General features: G+C 41.4%; 2 protein-coding genes across 6 annotated transcripts in view; one reads left to right on the top strand and one right to left on the bottom strand.

Annotated features, from left to right (window-relative positions):
- LOC121323213 (chloride channel protein 2-like) overlaps positions 1-13,024 on the top strand; it is a 134,102-nt gene extending 121,078 nt beyond the window's left edge. For 3 of the 5 annotated variants that reach the window (XM_041264121.1, XM_041264122.1, XM_041264120.1), the window contains 3 exons: positions 562-666; positions 8,038-8,124; positions 9,836-13,024. In XM_041264121.1, coding sequence (XP_041120055.1) covers positions 562-666; positions 8,038-8,124; positions 9,836-10,033 — 390 coding nt within the window. In that variant the 3' untranslated portion in view covers positions 10,034-13,024. The remainder of the gene's footprint in view (positions 1-561; positions 667-8,037; positions 8,125-9,835) is intronic. The other 2 variants (XM_041264124.1, XM_041264123.1) reach the window with 1 other exon arrangement.
- A 6,273-nt stretch (positions 13,025-19,297) lies between these two features.
- LOC121322623 (heat shock protein beta-7-like) lies at positions 19,298-21,050 on the bottom strand. The gene is made up of 3 exons (XM_041262793.1): positions 20,845-21,050; positions 20,274-20,419; positions 19,298-19,712 (listed from the first exon to the last, which is right to left on the bottom strand). The coding sequence occupies exons 2-3, from the start codon at positions 20,355-20,357 to the stop codon at positions 19,536-19,538; spliced, it is 261 nt and encodes an 86-aa protein (XP_041118727.1). The 5' UTR covers positions 20,358-20,419; positions 20,845-21,050; the 3' UTR covers positions 19,298-19,535.
- Positions 21,051-21,132: the final 82 nt, after the last annotated feature.

Raw genomic sequence — 21,132 nt, 5'->3', positions numbered from 1 at the left:
GACCCTAATAAACGACACCTGTTCTAAAACCATTGCTTTCTGATGAAGTGCTTCACAGGGACGCTTAAAAGGCTGCCATCTAATAGTGATAATGGCATTGTTGTGGTAGGTTCCTCGGTAATAATGGAACACCCTCGTTCAAATATTGCCCTTGACCTTTATTTACTGTTGAGTTCCATTATTTCCTCTAACGTGCCACAGGACAACACTGCTCACCAGTTGTTGTGTGCGAGAAGAGGGAAGACGATAGATTCAGTTAAATTAATATTATATTGGCAGTTTTATGCATTATTTCATAACCTCTGTGCAAGATGCCACAGAAGGTGGCATTTTTGCCTGTGTGAGGGTGCGCTGGCGTTGCCTAAGTGTTTTCATTCAGATTTGTGTTTTCTCTCTCTCTCTCTCTCTCTCTCTCTCTCTCTCTCTCTCTCTCTCTCTCTCTCTCTCTCTGCATTGTGTAACTGGAGTAACTTTGCCCTCTCCATGTTCGCACAGAGCATGTTCCCAGCAGTCCATTATCTCACAAACACTGGCCTCCATTGTCTTTCTTCATGGTTATAGATAGCCGAGTGGGAGGAGAGGCAGCTGGAAGAGCAGGTCAAATTCAATAACTGCAAGATCGACCCGGCGCCATTCCAGCTGGTGGAGAGGACGTCCCTTCACAAGGTAGCCCCCCCCCCCCCCCTTCCAGGGTCAACTATAATAGAAAGCTTTACATATGGATTCTGTGCCCCTCCTGGATAACAAACTCGTTTTCGGATGTCATCATAGCCCCCTGATTTATCTCGGTCACAAGTACAGCTCTTTGCTTTTCACTCTTTTTTTTTAAAGCAAACTTCTCCTTTGCACTTGTTTACTGCTGCAGCCTTAATGTATCTGATTGATAATGTGCGACACACTCCTCGGCCTGCAGTGCCAACATTTAAACCTGGACTCCTGCACAATTAGACAGAGCTGTGGAATAGTTATCATGAATATTTTACAGGAAAAGCCTACAGTAGAACGGGGTGTGCAATGAAGACGCTTGTTCATTTCGGTTGCTGCTGTTGCTTTTTTTTTATTTTGTTTTATCATCACCCAGCCGAGCAGCAAAACACAGATAAACATATTGATGACTTGAGGAAGAGCCATGAAGTAATCCCTAAGCCCTCGCTCTTCTGTGTGCATAGCCAAGTGGGAATATATATACAGTGCCTTGCAAAAGTATTCAGACCCCTGACCAATTCTCTCATTACTGAATTACAAATAATACATTGAAATTTCGTTCTGTTTGATATTTTATTTTTAAACACTGAAACTATAAAATCAGTTATTGTAAGGTGACATTGGTTTTATGTTGGGGGAAATATTTTTAAGAAAAATAAAAAAACTGAAATATCTTGCTTGCATAAGTATTCAACCCCTGTGCTGTGGAAGCTCCCAGTTTGCACTGACGAAAGAAATTGCGCTAACGAGGACACAATTACCTTACCATTGGCCTCCACCTGTGAACCATTAAAGTTGCTGTCACATTTTCTAGATAAAAACCCCACTGTTGAAGGATCATTGGTAAGGCTGTGAATCTGAAGGAAAGTGAAGACCAAAGAGCATTCTACAGAAGTTAGAGATAAAGTAATACAAATGTATAGATTAGGGAAAGGGTACAAAATAATATTCAAGTGTTTGGATATCCCAGTGAGCACAGTTGGATCAATAATCAGGAAGTGGAAGTTGCATCACACCACCCAGGTACTGCCAAGAAAAGGCCGTCCCTCAAAACTCAGTGCTCAAACAAGAAGGAGACTTGTGAAAGAAGCCACAGAGAGGCCAACAATCACTTTGAAGGAGCTACAGAGTTCAGTGGCTGGGAGTGGAGTAATGTTGCACCAGTCAACCATATCAAGAGCTCTGCATAACACTGGCCTGTATGGGAGGGTGGTAAGAAAGAAGCTGTTACTCAAAAAGTACCATCTGAAAGCACATCTGGAGTTTGCCAGAAAGCATGAGAGTGACCCAGCTGCGATGTGGGAAAAGGTTTTGTTGTCAGATGAGACCAAGATAGAGCTTTTTGGCCAAAACTCAAAGCGCTATATGTGGTGCAAACCTAATACTGCCCATGCCTCAAGACACACTATCCTTACAGTGAAGTATGGTGGTGGCAGCATCATGCTGTTGGGATGCTTCTCATCAGCAGGAACTGGGCAGCTTGTTACAATTGAAGAAAGAATGGATGGAGCAAAATACAGGAAAATACTGCAAGAGAATCTGCTTCAGTCCGCTAAAAAACTGAAGCTTGGGAGGAAATTCACATTTCAGCAGGACAATGATCCTAAGCACAAGGCCAAAGCAACATTGGAGTGGCTCAAGAACCAAAAGGTGAATGTCCTACAGTGGCCCAGTCAAAGTCTTGATCTCAATCCCATTGAGAATCTGTGGCACTGTTTGAAAATTGCAGTCCACAAGCATCGTCCAACCAACCTGAACAACCTGGAGCAAATCTGCCAAGAAGAATGGGCCAACATCACTCCAACACTGTGTGCAAAGCTGGTACATACTTACCCCAAAAGACTTAAAGCTGTTATTGCAGCGAAAGGTGGCTCTACCAAATATTAATGTGTGGGGGTTGAATACTTATGCAAGCAAGATATTTCAGTTTTTTTATTTTCTTAAAAATATTTCCCAACATAAAGCTAATGTTACCTTACTATAATTGATTTTGAGTTTAAGTGTTTTAAAATAAAATATCGAACAGAACGAAATTTCAATGTACCATTTGTAATTCAGTAATATGAGAGAATTGGTCAGGGGTCTGAATACTTTTGCAAGGCACTATATATATATATATATATATATATATATATATATATATATATATAATCTATATATATATATAAGGATCCTGGGGTTACACTGACTGGTCTACACTGAATAGCACCTGGAAATGTGTGTTACTGAGCGTAAAAGAGGAGAGAAGAACCTGCACTGTGGAGTGACAGCCTCCCTTGGAGCTGAGCAAACAGTCAGCCCTGTAGAGTGAAGCAGGTGGGAGTTAAATGTACATATAGGGCGTTGCAATGTAAACAAAGTTTCCCCCAAACCTAAAGCTAATCACATTCTGCACACCAGCTTTTAATTTAAATTGTAATCCACTGTTAAATAGTCCCACACTTGAAAAAGGCCAACTGTCGAAACTTGAAACTCTCTTCTGAATGCTGCCTCACAGTCTTCCTGCTCTTCTGAACGATATATACATGCCTCAAATAGAAAATGAACTGCCTGCCTGCCTGTCTACCGACCTGCCTGCCTGCCTGCCTATCTGACTCCCTGACTGCCTTCCTCCCTGCCTGCTTGCCTGCCTCTCTGTGTGGTTGCCTGCCTCCCTCCCTGCCTCCCTCCCTCCATGCCTGCCTGACTCCCTCCCTGCGTGCCTGCCTGCCTCCCTGCCTGCCTGACTCCCTCCCTGCATGCCTGCCTGCCTCCCTCCCTCCCTCCATGCCTCCCTGCCTACCTGCTTGACTCCCTGCATGTCTGCCTGACTGCCTGCCTCCCTGCCTGCTTGCCTGGCTCTCTGCCTACCTCCCTCCATGCCTGCCTACTTGCCTGCCTGCCTCTCTCATTGCCAGCACTCTCTCTGGGATCAGTGCTGGTGTTTTATTCTGTTCAGTATACCCTCTTGATCCCTGTGAGCTAATGAATTTGATCCCTACAGATAAGAGCTTATTGTCCCAGGCAATGGGCATATAATGGAAGCGTCCATAGGTGTGCATGAGTCATGCTTACACTAATCTATAACTGGAACATGTGATTTTTGCTTGGCCTAATGGGCTAATGAAGGTTGTGATTTTCCTCTGTGGGAAAATTGAAATAATTTACTATGAAGGGGGCAATTTCTGTGTGCGCCTGGGAGACAAATAGACCTATATCCTTATGACTTATTGGCCCCAGATTTGAAAAACGATTGTTTTTTTATACTTTAGAAAAGCAAGAGAAAGACCAGCTTTATACAAAAATAAAAAATCAACATTTATAGAATGGGTTTTTTTAGTCTTCAGAGTTCAAGCACAATGTAACATAATGGCAGCATAGCAGGAGGAATGGAAGTGGAGGATCAGAGTAGGAGTGGAAGTGGAGGATCAGAGTAGGAATGGAAGTGGAGTATCACATCAGGAGGAGTGGAAGTGGAGGATCAGAGCAAGGGGGTGGAAGTGGAGGATGACAGCAGGAGTGGAAGTGAAGGATCAGAGTAGGAGGGGTGGAAGTGGAGGATCACAGCAGGAGGGGTGGAAGTGGAGGATCACAGCAGGAGAGGTAGAAGTGGAGGATGACAGCAGGAGTGGAAGTGGAGGATCACAGCAGGAGGGGTGGAAGTGGAGGATCACAGCAGAAGAGGTGGAAGTGGTGGATGACAGCAGGAGGGGTAGAAGTGGAGGATCACAGCAGGAGTCAAGTGGAGGATCAGGATAGGAGGGGTGGAAGTGGAGGATCACAGCAGAAGGTGAAATGAAGAGCAGGGATTAATTCTTGCATATAAATGTGCAGGAAAATGACACCTTACATAATAACTTCAAACTGGCAAGTTTTGCAGAGGGATTGTACAATAATATAGTAGTAACAGTAACTGCCATGCTTTTAAACCTGTCAAGCACCTGGCATTTTAAAGATTGACGTGTCTTGGGAAGGTTTGATTACAGCAATTACAATGTTAGTATTCATAGTTAAAATTTATTTTGTGTGTCTTTTTATGCACAATATAACCCTAATGCTTTTCTTACATATATTGTGCAAAAAGATTTACACATGAAGTTAATTGTACTGTAACTGTGCGTAATAACATTGTAATTGTATAAATACACATGTATTTATTCAATAACTACTATGTAAATGCACAATATATAGAGACACTTAATGGAAAGTGTTACCAATATTCCTTCAGTGAAAAAGAAATTGTGGATGAGGCAGCTGTTGAGTCCTCTACAACGAATTGCTTCAGCAGTTGCCAGAGAAACGATGAAAAGTTTCTGCTGGTAAAATACTGGCCGCAAGTCGTTATGAATTACATCAGTCAGCTGTTACCCCTGTGAAATAATGAATTATATAGGACCGTCATTTATTAGTATATCTATGACAGTGACATCCCCCTTGATTAATAGCACCCTCTGTGCTCCATGGAAACTGCTTTGTGATGTGCCCTCCGGAATACAATGGGAGTCAATGTGGACTCAAGCTCTGCATTATATCTCTTGTCTTGTTAATGTCACACACATTTTCAAATGATACAACTGATTTCCACCTAGATTAGGTGAACCTGTATGTAAGTTGCAGTGCATTGAAATTGAAATGTACTGATATACTATAGCACAACATAGCTTACAGAAAAATGTGTATGTTTATAGTTTTGGTAGTAGACTGCATATTGACAATATTTTCTAATTAAAGAACACTATTGTGTTATTTATATATATATATCATTTTTTTCTACTCTGATGCATTATGAGCATCAACAATTTACACAAAGCCTCCACTAGTGTTTTCTACTATTATAACAACCTTGACTTGCATAAACAAGGAAAAACGCTGATTGAAATAAATAGCTGTCATCACTCGATTTTCAAGGTGTGGTATCTGAAGCATAATCATCAAGTACGAAGAAACATCATCTGTAATTGACAAACCCAGGACTGGAAGACCCAAAAAGCTGTCTAACAAGGATGTTAAGGTAATATCCTTAAGGAATAGAAAGAAGACAAGCATTGAACTGACAACAGAACTGGTAGAAGGCACAGGTGTCGTTGTCCATCTACAGTACAAAGGTCACTCTTGAAATCAGGACTTAAATGATGTGTTGCAGTAAGAATATCTCTGTTAAGAAAGGGGAACAAGACTAAAAGGCTAAAATATGCACAAGAACACAGAAACTGGACTATGGAACAATGGTCAAAGGTGCTTCATACTGTTGATTTGATGGACAACGACACCTGTGCCTTCTGCCAGTTCTGTTGTCAACTCAACGCTTGTCTTCTTTCTATTCCTTAAGGATATTATCTTCAAGTATTGCTCATCCTTGTTAGACAGCTTTTTAGGTCTTCAAGTCTTGGGTTTGTCAATTACAGATGACAAACTGGTTGTTATATTAGTAGAAAACACTAGTGGAGGCTTTGAGTAAATTATTGCTGCTCATGGATCAGAGTAGAAAAATGCAAGATGTCTAAGACTTTTGCACAGCATATGTACGTGTGTGTGTGTGTGTGTATATATATATATATACACACACACAAAAAATGTTTTATTTAGAAAAAAAACATATATTAAAAATAGAAAACTGAAAGATCCTAATTGGATAAGTCTCCACCCCCCCTGAGTTAATACCTGGTGGAAGCACCTTTGATAGCAATTACAGCTGTGACTCTGTTGGGATAGGTCTCTACCAACTTTGCGCACCTAGATTTGATAATATTTGACCATTCTTCTTTACAAAACTGTTCAAGCTGTCAAGTCCCTTGGAGATTGTTGATGGACAGCAATCTTCAGGTCATGCCACAAATTTTTGATTGGATTTAGGTCAGGGCACTGACTGGGCCACTCAAGGACAGTTACCTTTTTGTTCTTTAGCCACTCCAGTGTAGGTGTCTTTAGCTGTGTGCTTTGGGTCGTTGTCATGCTGAAAGGTGAACTTTTGTCCCAGTTTCATCTTTCTTGCAGAGGGCAGCAGGTTTTCCTCAAGGACTGCTCTGCACTTTGCTCAATTCATTTTCTCTTCTATCCTGACAAGTGTTCCAGTCCCTGCCGATGAGAAACATCCCCATAACATGATGCTGCCACCACCATGCTTCAAAGTAGGGATGGTGTTATTTGGGTGGTGCGCTGTGTTGGGTTGCGCCAAACATATCGCTTTGTATTTAGGCCAAAAAGTTCAATTTTAGTTTTGTCAGACAAATTTTTGTCACATGGCAACAGAATCTCCTGAGTGTTTTTTTTTGCTTACTTCAAACGGGATTCAAGGTGGGCTTTCTTGAGTAATGGCTTCCTTCTTACCACCCTACCATACAGGCCAGATTTGTGGAGTGCTTGGGATATTGTTGTCACATGCTCACTTTGACCAGTCTTGGCCATAAAAGCCTGTAGCTCTTGCAAAGTTGCCATTGGCCTCTTGGTAGCCTCTCTAATCAGTTTCCTTCTTCATCAGTCATCCAGTTTGGAGGGACGGCCTGATCTAGGCAGGGTCTTGGTGGTGCCATATACCTTCCACTTTTTAATAATCGTCTTCACCATGCACCAAGGGATATTCAAGGCCTTTGATATTTTTTTATACCCATCCCCTGATCTGTGCCTTTCAACAACTTTGTCCTAGAGTTTTTTTGAAAGCACCTTAATTGCACTACTCAGCAGAGGGAATCTACAGGAACTGCTGAATTGATCCTGAAATCATGTGAATCACTACAACGTAACAGAGGTGGAGGCTACTTAACTTGGTGTGTGATTTTGAAGGCGATTGGTTACACCTGAGCTAATTTAGGATTGCTATTACAAGGTGGGGTGGACACTTATCCAACCAAGCTATTTCAGTTTTTATTTTTAATTAATTCATACAAATTTCTAGACTATTTTTTTTCACTTATAAGTTGTGGGGTAAGATCTATAGATAAATTATAAAAAAAAAACTATTTTAATGCATTCTAATTCCAGACTATAAGGCAACAAACGAACATTTTGAAAGGGGGTGTAGACTTTCTGTAGGCACTATGTGTGTGTGTATTATATATATATATATATATATATATATATATATATATTATTATATATATATATATATATAAACACTATATTTTCACAGCAAAGCAAGCAATACAGAGTTGTAATGCTTGTCATGTTATTAGTGAGCTCCTGAGTCATCTCTGTTTATCATCCATGCTCTAGTTCAGGCCCTGTCAAGTCATATTAAAAGCATTTGACTGCAGTTTAGAATAAGCTATTCAGATGTTGTTGTGCTGCATATATTACATTTGAAATGTGACTGCAGAATTGAGACATATTCACTAAGCAGCTTTCCCTCCTCTGTAGACCCACACAATCTTCTCTCTTCTGGGCTTGGACCACGCCTACGTCACCAGCATCGGCAGGCTGATCGGGGTGGTGTCACTCAAGGAGGTAGGTCTCAACACTCTTCAATCACGCAGTTCCCACAGCAACACTGTCTTTGTCTTTGTCTTCTAGAATGTGCCAGCATGAGGGGTTGGGATTAAAGTTGCAGTTAGGGTTGCAACAATGTTTCCATTGCCCAGTAATATCGTGTTCCAAAGAGGGCTCATCCTGTCTTGTTGAGCACCTTGATTGTAAATCAGATGTAATCCGTGCACCAAATATGAACCTGGTTTATAATGCATTTGTAAAGCTTTCTTTTTGCAGTCCATTGAACTGGTTTTCATAATGCACTGGTTTGTTATTTATTGGGATTTGACATTGTTAGGCAGGGTGGGCTGTAGAGGAGCCTACAGCTCGGGCAGACCCACAGCTCCCTGTAATAAAGTCAGACAACTAAACAATTTGTTGTTTGAAATGCGGTAGTGACTCCCCACTGTCGGTATGCTGTTTGCCATGGTGACCTGTGGCCCTGGGTCTTGATCATACATCTCCGACAATTAATACACATGAAAACAAACCACTCTCCAAGGAGATCCCAGTGTAAAAATCAAGCTTTAATCTTTGTGTGTATCATCCTGGTTTCAGTTTGTGAAAGAGGTTTAAAAGAGAGCTTACACAAGCAGTAATGCTTTATATGTTTATCATAAAAAGAAGTTTCTGTTCTGTGCTAGCCGTCTCTGACATGACAACTGTTGCTATGCAAAAAAATGAAGCACTCTGACATTTCCCTTTTTTGGATTGCGAGCAGCAGCCTGCGTTGCACAATTATGCAGTGTAACTCCAGTAGCAGGCCTGTATTTGCTTCACAATGGCATTCTTTTTTTATTTCAAAGCTGTGTCTCATTATGTAGCTAGAACACGCACTGAGGACAGGTAACGAATTTTAATGACAGGACTGTCTCATTAAGTCCCTTTGTTGTGAGTTGTTTGGGTGTTTTTTTAAACAAAGGGAAGTTGCAGCTGGTAATTTGACATGGAGTTTTGAGCTTTTTAGACAATGCCTCGCTCACGCCGTCATGTCTGCATAGTTGTGTGTTTATTTGAAAACTGTTTAAATCCATTAGTGTCACACCAGCGCGTTCTGAACACAAGTTACAAACCAGCAAGTGTGCAGCTCATCCAGTACTAAGATCCTGGCTAAGATCCTGCAAAAACAGGAGTCAAAATACAGTCCTGAAAACAAAATCTAGTGGAATTATCTCTACAAAGCATTAACAACTGAAAAACAATGGCTAAGATCCTACAAGAACAGGAGTCAAAATACAGTCCTATGAAAACATAGTCTAGTGGAATAATTTAAAATATATATAATAGCACACAGGCTCAGTCCTGGCATATAAAATATAACAAATAAAATAGCATATAGGCTGACTCATGACATGTAAAATCATGACACTAATGACATCCTCCAAGGCAGCTTTAAAGGCTACGATTATTGTATACAATCCTATGAAAAGACATCCGCCTTGGCAGAGTGGCAAAGTACCTGCCTGGTAAACCCAGAGGGTACGAGTCCCACACCTCATTACAGCCTACCCTGTACTATACCCATTTGCAGGTGTATGCACAGTTTTAGATCTTCCAGCACTGTAGTGGCATTACATAATGCATCCCTTAAGAGAATACCAAGGTTTTAGCAATTCTATAACTGTATAATTTACACCTCAGGCACTGGAGGTCAGCGTGTTGAAACTGCATTGCTTTGTTTCCTGTCCAGCTGAGGAAGGCGATTGAAGGTTCAGTGACGGTGAAAGGTGTGAAAGTGCGCCCCCCGCTGGCCAGTTTCCGGGACAGCGGCACCACCACCAGCAGCGAGACGGAGACCACAGAGATCCACAAGCTGTGGGACCGGCACAAGAGGATATCTCTGCCACGTGAGTCCAGTCCTTCGGAAACCGACGACAAATCCCAGTGACGCAGGAGAGCGCGGATGAGCGCACTGCGGCCCAGGCAGAGACTGTGCCACCTGGGACCCAAGACCCTGCTGCACTGACTGCCCTTTACTGCACATGTAGGAACCATGGAGGGACGATGAGTGTGTGCGCGAATAGGAGAAGAAAATTGACTTTTTATTGTACATGTTGAACGTCTTGCAAGCTTGTTTGTCTGGGCTACCCCTGTCGTTGAGGCGTTTATATATCTGAAGGTTGTAGACTGGGCTGAGTGAGGTGCACAGACTCCCATTGCAGAGCATGTCATAATCTTCATGTTTTTATGCTAAAATAGGGACTGTGCAATGGGAGTCTTCTTGCCATTCTGTAGATGGGTCAAGAAATGGGAAACAGACATTTTAATCTTTTAATCGATTAATAAGAGCATGTGAATGATCGAGTAATCACATATCTGTCAGTCCTAAATGATATACAATTGTGAAATGAATGTACAAGTGTTTAATGAAAGAGATGGCTTACTTTATTGTATTTTATTTAGCTCTGGCAGGTTCAATTAATCAGTTTTAACAAAAACATGTAAGTGATGTGATAAATCAATTAATCTTTAATCTAAATTTATTATCATTTTTATTTCTGCATTGTTATTTAAAAATCAGAACTACTGGTTAGTTTTATGAATGTAAATTACTGGAAGCAATCTCTAAACTTGTGGCCAGTGGTGTGTGTGAGCGTGTGAATATGTATGTACTGTATATTTGTGTGTATCACATACCTGATTATTGCATATCTCTGGCATATCAAATGAAGAGAAATGCACCATTGTGGTTCTGATAACGATATATGTCTGTTTGTTTCATAAATATTCAGGAATCCTGGCTATGCACTTACCATGCCTCTCCTCCGCGGGTGGGGGTACTGGGGGGTGGGATTGCAAGATGCAGCACTGACAGCATCCACAGACCATGGGGCAGTGAGCATTGTTGAGCATCACTAAGGGAAGCAAATAACTGCAGGTAACTGCTGGTGTGTGCTTCACATAGTGCATTGGTGCTATACCCTGTAAATTCATCTGATAGTGCAGCTTACTGAACTGCACAACCCTGTATGTGACAGAAAACAGGGAAACTGATGTGTCTGCTATTTAATACAAGCTGCTTGAAATGTACGTTATCCAGTAGCTAAACACACACAGGCACAGCAGGGAAGAAACAGGCAAGCTCTATTGAGGAGTAAGAGGCTCCTCCAATAGATACTTTAAACACTCAAGACCTTTTCACAGCCCCTTTCTTTTTTATGTGCAATCCCTTTTTTTGTTTACATTTGTATGCATGCTAGTCTTTACTTGCAAACATGAGACATGCAGGGGATTGAATGAGCATACCTGTCAGAGGGTCTCTGCTTTTGAGTCTGCGTGAAGCAGTAAGTGCAGAAAAAGAAGAGTTTCTGAATATCTGCTGCTTTACGGTCTACAGGCCTCTTCACACACTGGCGCTGCTGCTGTTGAAAAAAGACATTTACAGAGCAATAAATCTGACAGGTGGAGGACCACTGAATGGGCATCCTACACACAAACCATACCCTACCACAAACATTGAACTCAATCCTAACCTTAAGGTTCCTATCAGATTGTCGTGTGTGCGTGAATGCATGTGTACTAAAGTCATGACTACTGTGTAGAATTCAGTTTTGTAATGTTACTTTATGTTCTTTGCGCAGACAAGCCCTGCTGTGTGACTGGCATATAGGGCGTGCCAGTGCAAAAGCCTGTGTTTCAAGTGGCTGGCTCACACTTTTTCATTTAGCTTGGCTACACTCCAGTCTTCCTCCATTTCATTCCTGAAACACTCTGATTTAGTCCTGACTGACTCGATGCTGTAAGTGACCACCATGTCAGCATCCAGGTTACAGAACCAGCATCCCTGTGCAGGAAACATCTGAGAGTGCCCCTTATTAAACTAGTGTGAGGAAATCCAGGCTGTTTCAGCTGGGGCTCAGGCACCACGTTATTAAAGACGGTGGCATGGCACCAGCTTCCTAACGTCCCCCTCTCACACCCCCCACCCATGCATGGCAGCGGGCCCTCTTGTCGCCTAGTTACTGATGGTGCTTGCTTTTAGGGCTGTTTTCTGTAAACTGTATCGCTGTGTTTTCAGGGGAGGGGAGAACAGTAAATGTTTATGATGATTATCATTGTTTGTTTGCTTGCTTGTTATTAATTGTCCATTAACTGCCATTTCTTTAACCTGTTGTTTTCAACGCTGTGCTGTAAAGTGCAACAAAGGGACACTAAAGGAAGGTTTACAATTTTTAATATATTAAACATTATCACTGTAATTAATGTGAATTACATTTATACTGCGATGCTTAACATCAGGAAAAAAAAAATCTGTATGTATTTTACTGTTTTAAGAAAAGAAAAATGAATAAAATTATTTCAGAGATTTATCTGCAAGGATACAAAACTTCTGTCTCCCTTTAAAAAACAAAACCCCACCTGGAAACTGTCAAACAATGTCATTCATGTGAATGAAACGTTATGACACAGCTCACCAGGCTCAGATATGCAAGCGCAAGCAGTTTGGATCGTTGCACACGTCCTCTGGTAAAGTGTGTCATTTTGTTTTTGTCGTCGTTCTTGTTTTCTTGTTGTTTAACTGGAACTGATCACAGGGGTGGAAACTGCAGGGGCAGGTTTTTAACGATTACAACTCAGATAGTGCTGAGGATTGAAATCCTTTGAAACAATAGATGTGTGCAATAACTCCTCATCATTTCATTTTGTAGCAAGATTTACTCTACTACTTGACACGAATGCAAAATAACCTTATTTTTGTAAAAATAAATAAATAAATAAATAAAAAGAAATGAAAAAAGCTCAACTGATTGTTTAGAGGTAACACTTACTTTGTGCTTCATAGCTGTGCTGCCTTGCACTTTAATCATTGATTGTATTAGTCCGATGTTGCTGTCATGTTTTTGATGCTTAACCAATGCCAATATCTGTGTGTGTATATATATATATATATATATATATATATATATATATATATATATATATATATATATATATGAAAAAATCTCTTGGGAAATGCAGATTAACAAATTTACAGTGCTATTTTTCAGAACAAAGAAGAAATGTTTTGTATATCGGAGAGAAATAATAAACATTTTAACACATTGAAAGTTAGTTTTTGTCCATTATTGTTTATTCCAGTATTGCACAAGCACACAAACGAGAGGCATGCACGGTACTTTCCATGTGCACCATTCTACCAAATATTACAAAATACATTGCTGCACTTATCTTGTTGACCAATACATTGCACTATGTATTTCTCTATACAAATGCAAATAATGCAATATACTGCGATCATCAAATATGAGTCTTTGCTATGTGTATATATTTATATATGTATTATAATTTAGGTTGAGGTACCCTGATAATGTATATTTTGTCACTGGGTCAGAGTGTTTTAAGTTGTGTGTTTTGTCACTGAGTCAGTGTGTTTTAAGTTGTGTATTTTGTCACTGGGTCAGTGTGTTTTAAGTTGTGTATTTTGTGGAGATGTTGTAGCTCATTTGTTCTCCAAGTGCTACAGAAGGATATTACAGCAGGTCAGTGATGTCATGGATTGGTCTTCAGCCAATCAGCTTGCTAATTTTCCAACCAGAGATCTAAAGGATGGCTTTAACTTTGTCCCTGAAGTATTCATGTACAATAATATCTGGCACTCACGAGAGGAGTGTCACTCTGGCAAGCAGGAGACAAGTATTCAGGAAAGCACCTGCAAGCAGCATGGAATCTGTATTCTGTAATCGCAGAAATATACACGTCCTTGATACAGTATGAGCCAAGCTGGGAGTAAGCTGGCAATGCCCCTTCTGAGGTAATAAACCAGCTTTGAAACCTGCTGGATGACTCAAGCTTTCTTTTCATCAATACCAATGTATCTACACCACCAACACACTGTACTGTATAGGTCACCGTCTCCATTGTATTGTGCTTATCATTTATTGTACAAATAGAGAGTTCAAGTCAACGCTGACTACAGCCATGTTCTTTTGTTTTCAACTGCTGCTCTCTCTCTCTCTCTCTCTCTCTCTCTCTCTCTCTCGCGACTGGGATACAGAACATGCAGAGATAGCTGCAGTGTGGAGGGATGTCCTCCTTAGAGAGCTTTAATACTTGAAGGAATAATCCACAGGCTACAACGAAGCAGCACAGGCCTGTTCCGGTCTCAAGCTGCCTCATAATGAGCTGCACTGCAGACCTCCTGGAGTTAGAAATCCAAATTTTGCCAGAAGCCGTCGTTTATTTTAATTCATGTGGAACACTGATAAGATGAGCCTTTACAAAAACTAAACTAAAATAATAATGCGTGTGGTGTGCAGAGCTAGTGAGTGAGATTGTCCCTACCCAATGCACGCCGTGCACCATGTGTTGGCTGGACTGTGTACCAGCAACACAACAGTCTTGCTGCTGGACCATCAGTGCTGAAGATGGGAATTCTACTCACAAGTAAAAATGGATTTACTATAGATGCATTTTCACCTTTACTGGAACTACCATAAAGTATATTTGCAGAAAGCAGCTTGTCTTTTGCCACATTCTTATTTCCATGTGCATGGACTCCTATGTTTTACTGGATGGTTCTGGAATCCCACACTAGTGTTTTACTGGATGGTTCTGGACCCCACACCAGTGTTTTACTGGATGGTTCTGGAACCCCACACCAGTGTTTTACTGGATGGTACTGGACCCCACACCAGTGTTTTACTGGATGGTTCTAGAACCCCACACCAGTGTTTTACTGGATGGTACTGGACCCCACTCCAGTGTTGTACTGGACCCACACAAACTCTTTGTAACAGCACACTAATGGTGATGGAGCCTAGGGCAGCTGATTTGGGATAGTCACTCATTTATTTCAGTCTGTGCCATATTTCAGACTGTGTAAACATGCCCAATCTTTATTGCATTATGACAGCGCATCATCCTGCTGTTGTCCTTTGCAAACTCCTACATAGAGCTGTTGTGCACATGTCAATGTTGATTTCCTCACTATTAAATTCAATTATATGCATGGTTTCTGGAAGTAAATAGAACTGTAACTTTGCATTTATTTCATTCAAGGATAATCAGTGCACCGCGCTGTTCCCCACTGGAATTTACGTAATGCCCAAAACTTTTCCTCTGTATCAAGGTCCTGGTTACCAACCATACAAGATCGACTATGACAAGCATGGGATTTCATTATACACTTCCTAATCTTCACATCAGTGTAATTGTTATTCATAGCAGTATTTTTTTTTTTTCAAATAGATTGATGAGGATTTAATTAAAAACATTTTTTTTTTTTTTTTTTTTTTTGGTGCTAGCTTTGTAAACTTTGTGGCAAGCAACATGTCATTTGCAGAAATGTAACTCTTTCAATGCTGGAGAACAGAACAGGTTTCATATTTTTGCTCTTAAACTATCCTGCAATTTGTAGGGCTATGCTGTCAAGGGATAACCTGCAACCTTTTCCCTCTACTGGTAGAAGTGAATGGAAATGATAAACCTCTCTTTTGTTTTGTAATTCACCGAAATCAAAAGGTTTTCAAATGCACCTTTAGTTTCTGCACAGAATAGTTGTGAGTGCTTGCTGAAGGATGTCTATTGAGAGCATGTTGTAGACTGCCTGCTGCTCCGGTGGTAGAGGGATCACTCTATGTCTCTATAGAGACGCAAGTGGCTCCTCTTCAGCGTGTTGGGAGGCTGCTGTGTGTGCAATTCGCAGCCTTTATCTTGTAGTGTGTGTTTAAGAGGCAGATGTTGAAAAGCTCATCATAAAGCTGTCCCTGGGTGGAGATGCAACACAACATCTCCTACCTGTATTCCCAAACACACCACCCATTTCACAATGGCTTTAACCCTGCCAGCACTGCACACTGTGCACAGTTCTGTTACATGAACCAATGTGCAGGGGTCTCCAGCCTCTCCCCATACAAAAAGTACTGCCGCTTGCGCAGGAGAGTCAAGCATGCATGGTACAAATCTCGTTTGCAGAGTGTTGTCATTCCTGGCTGGGGGATCTAGGGAGCGTTTTCCAATGTATCACGTGTAGATAAGACCACATTTTTGGATGCATCTCCATTTTATTCCAGGGGAAGTAGCACACCTGCTTCTGGTTCTGGGCCTGCCCTGTCCACCCCAGCAGGGCAAGTGAGATTTCTGTGCTGCTTGGGTTATGGAAGCAGGTAAAAATAAGATAGCTAAGTGCTGGTTGGGAGAGACTGCGATACTCCGAGCTCAGCTGCTGCACTGGGATAGGCTGGGACAGACTGCGATACTCCGAGCTCAGTTGTTGCACTATGATAGGCCAGGTGAGACTGCGATACTCCGAGCTCAGCCACTGCACTGGGATAGGCCGGGAGAGACATTGATACTGCAAGCTTGGCCACTGTAGTGGGATAGGCCAGGAGAGACTGCTTTCTGTCCCATTTCCACATCACTCTGCTTCCATTGGCTGTGTTGAAAAGACCAGGAATTGAGGAATTGGGCTCTGTGTGAAATCTGCAGTCACAGTGGCTTCTAAGGTAATGCAGACCCCCATCACTGCACAAAGACTCCTCACATTAATCACCTGCTCTTCCACTTAACTTCCACTGTGTTCATTCAGAGTGCACTCCTCCCCAATAGGTTTACCTTTTCTAAGTCTCACAATAAAAGCCAACCCATTCAGTACTACAATTAACATGTTTGAGGTACAACCAAGAAATTACCACAGGTGCAAATACAGAAAATGCTATGTAACTTACCTTTTCAAACTTTAGACTACTACTTTAAGCTTTTTCATGCTCCTACACCTGTCCTTGATCATAACCACTGTCCTTCCTCTAAAGGGGTCACTTTCCATGATAATCTTGCTATTGCAGAACCACACATAATAAAATATTCTCTCCAATGCTGTTCTACAGCAAGAATCGGGCCTGCAGGAGCAAGCCACAGCATGTAATGACTTTATCAAAAGAAAAATAATAAGATGTTCTGACACTTTAATAAATTAATTGCATAAATATATAAAATGAAGCAAAGCGTTTAATCATCTAATTACACTGCAGCTGTCAGAAAGCAGCTGGATGTGCAGTGAGGAGAGTTTTGATTCACAGGAAATTAAGATGCATTCCTCCAAGGGACTTAAGCTGTCAGCTAACAACACAGACACACAGGTGTGCTGCATAGCTCTGAGGGAGAGCAGCTCCTATACATAACCAAAGAAACATATCCTGTTTGCAGGTGTGATGCACATGCTGTGACTCGCATGATTTGATTCTGTTTTGCAGCACGCCTAGATCCAAGGAAAGCCAACCCAATGCACTGCCATTCTCAATGTGTGTTTTAATAGCAAGCTTTTATTGTACTGAATAGTGTTGGGTAGACTGTAAATAACTGACCATTCAACTGATTAATCTGTTGAAATAAAAGTGGTGATAGGTTTGAAGAACATTTTTGACGCTGCTTGTAGTTTTCTTTAAAAAGTTTGATAATTGGAATTAGGCAAATCAGAATTAGATAATAATTCAGAACAATAATTTAGATAACAATCGGCAATGACTAATGAGTTTCATTCATTATCTTTCTAATAGCTGATATCAAACTGGGAGTGTGGACTGTGAAAGGTGCCGCTAACATTGCAGTCTGTGGAATTCATTTTCTCAGCTTGTTAGCAAATTAACCCCAGAAGAATGGACATGTTTTTAGGTTTAATTAGTGTTTCCACTTGCCTCTGAGCTTGTAACTGACAGGGAGAGTGTGGCATGATTCTCAGCAATGCATCCTACAAGGAAATCTGTCACACCTCCCACCCATTGTGATTCTGTGCGTGCGTATGTGTGTGATCTGGGTACGTTTGGAAGATTTGTACACCATACAGTTTAGGGTTAGGGTTAGAGTTTAGGGTTAAGGTTAGGGTTATTTGAAGCAGCTGCACTATGTAAAGTGCCTCTAGATAGACTGTGCACTATAGGGTTAGGGTTATTTGAAACAGCTGTACTACATGAAGTGCCACCAGATAGACTGTGCACTATAGGGTCTAGAACAGTTAGCTGATTGTTAGTTAGCTGGTTGTCTGTAAAATGAGTAGAACCAACAATTCCTTAGATCTTAGTGGGTATAGTAAAGTATTATCTGTTAACAAAGTGCAACAGGCAGACAGCAGCACTGCACCACAGATTTTCAAACACTCCATAACATAAATCTGCACTGTAGTGGTCAGATGCAACTGATAATGGAAGATAATGGCTGCAGAGTAATCAAAAGGGGGCCAGTTGAGAACAACCCAAACGCTGAGTGCAGTCTGGCAAACAGGCTGGATCAAGCGGAAAGGTGCTGACAATGTGGCAGCTTTAACGTTGACGCCGAGCAGTCTAATTATTACATATCTACACAGATAACAAGTTGAATTGTCATAGGAAGAGCTTCTGCTCAGAAGAGGATTAGAATTCTAATTATCTTAAATAAGCTTTTCATCAGCTATCTTGAAAGCAATTACAGGTATCTTTGCTGCAGAGAAATTGCCCCCAGACAGCCCATTATTCTCAGGATCGGTTTCTCTCTTAACCAGATATACACATTCAGATAATGCTGCCGACACTGGCCGCTTGTAGAGCTTCCTTGGGGCAGTTTAACTACACAGTGATGCAGAGCGGAGGAGAAAGTGTAAGTTTGCATTCTGAGAAATCTAAAAAAATAATGTTCATGTATCAACCCCTGCATATCCAATACATAGCGTAGTATTTTTACATTTCTACATGAGTTATCTGAAAAAAAAAAAAAAAACATTGCAATGATTGAATTGAGGTACAGAAGGTAACAACTGTGAGCAGAAGTTTATGTAAAATATAAAATGTTCATCTGAACCTGAGTGTCAGGAAGCAGTGAAACGCTTGCTGAGGGAGTGCTGGAGTTATTTATAGAGGAAGTGCTTTGAAGATATCTTTAAATATTTACACACAGCACATGTCTGCATGACATTTGTGCTTGCTATACAGATTAGACTAAATAGATCGATAAATGACTGTAGAAACGAGGCAGTCAGTGTTGCCTGCTACGTACCTGGAGGAGTCTGGTCGACAGGGATGCCTGCCACATTCTGAGGCCTGAGGCTAACGACCTCAGTAGGGTGCCCTGGTCATAATAATACTGCTGATTACTCACAGTGAATATTTCAATACAGATGCAGAAAAGGCTCAGTAGAAAGTCCTCTGTATAGTTGAATACTGGCATGAATATTGACGCAGGGTAGTTCACATCTTATTTTTTATTTTTGGTGCGTTTTTAATTTAAAAACCAAAACAGTAATTTTTTTGGTATAAACAGCACCTTACAGACCCTAATTATTGAAAACCTAATTTTTCAATCATCTTTTTTTGTAAAAGTGGATATACAGCAAACACATACATAAATCTATTCCATGAATAGCTCAAGCAGCTGAGTACAGTGAAGTGAGCACTATCCCCTGACATGGGCCCTGCTGGTGGATCTCAGCACTGCATCTCGGAGTGGTAGACTGGTGATGGCTCTGCTGTGTGGTTCCTCTTCACACTGATCACCAGCATTCCTACCGTGCTCAGGGAGCAGCACACTGACAACGGGTCCATGTCCTCTGGCAGCTGCATCTTGTGGGTGAACGTGTTGCTGACCGTTCCATTCTCTGTCACCTGGGGAAGGAGGAGCTGGAGTTAAACCCGTTCCCCCAGCGGAATGGGCTGCTGGTGTTAAAGAAGTCATTCAAACCCAATGATCATGCCAGACTTCTGAGCAATGAGTCTGGAAGCCTCTAACTCAAAGGAGCTTCACTCACACAGTGCTACAGTGTAGCAGGGTAGCAGCCTGCGGTTAGATAACAGCACCTGCTCTTACACTAGCTAAGATTCATTTTGGGTTTCTTTTTCTCTTTTTCTTTAGATTATATCCATGCATGGTTTCATCAATACTGTGTTCCTGCAAGATGTTCTACAGAGAGGAGAGGTACCCAAACTACTCATTAATAATAATAATAATAATAATAATAATAATAATAATAATAATAATAATAATAAAGGGAAAGTACATGGTCTCTCACTGAACTTATAGAGACAATATATTGAAATAGTAAAAGAAACGCTATCAGCTGTAGAAATACATTTTAGCCTCCCTCTCACGGTTTGTGTTACGGCTTTGCTGTACCCCTCCTGCTGCCCCTCCCTCTCCCCCTCCAGTGCTTTGTGGCTCGATCATACCTGCTCAGCGTGGATCACCATGTGGTAGTTATAGGTTGTTACCACCACATCCTGGGGCTCAAACTGACTGACATCAGCAGACATTTGGTACGTGTCTCCCACTGATCAGCGCGTCCCCAGACTGGCAGGGCGAGCAGACAAGGGAGCTGCAGGGGGGAGAGGAGAGCAGGGAGAGGGGAGAAGGGAGAGAGGAGAGAGGGGAGCAGGGAATAAAACAAATAAAATCTAAAGTAAGTTGATAATGCACTCTTCCCATTTTGAGTCTGAATTTAGAGTCACTTTCCTTTCTTTTTAACACCAGTGAAATTATTCTTCCACTGTTAACTGTATCAAGCAAAGAGCTTCATTGAAGAACACATTGAGAAATGTTTTGTCATGGACTTGTAAAGTTTCTTTTAGTATTACTACCAGTGATTTTTACAGGTATGGGTGATCATCATAATCACAGATACATTTTGGAATCAACCTGGATTCTCTTCCAGCTAAAGGTTCAACATCCTTATTGAAGTGCTACTTCCACTATATGTGCTATAACATTGCACTGCACTGTATTGTATTGTATTGTACAGACCTGCATATCTGAAGGACTCTCTGCACTGGCTGTGTCGGAGGGGGATGCTATTGTCCTCGTCTCTGAAGTCCCGGTAAGCAGAGGACGGTTCCCCTGGAGAGCTTCCCCCCGGCCGGAATGAGCTGTGAGCAATAGGAGGAGGAGGAGGACATGCTGCTGCATCTGGAGACACGCACACATACTGCAGCCTCCGAACTGCAAGGCTGCTGTTGGGTGCAGGTGATGACGTGCTGGTCTTCATGTTTCTATAATAAGAAGTGCTCTTGAACCAGCAGTAATCTCCCACCC

The sequence above is a fragment of the Polyodon spathula genome, chromosome 11, assembly GCF_017654505.1.
Source record: "Polyodon spathula isolate WHYD16114869_AA chromosome 11, ASM1765450v1, whole genome shotgun sequence".
Taxonomy (NCBI): domain Eukaryota; kingdom Metazoa; phylum Chordata; class Actinopteri; order Acipenseriformes; family Polyodontidae; genus Polyodon; species Polyodon spathula.
Note: the sequence above shows the minus strand (reverse complement) of the source record. Positions and strands in the feature narration are given on the sequence as shown.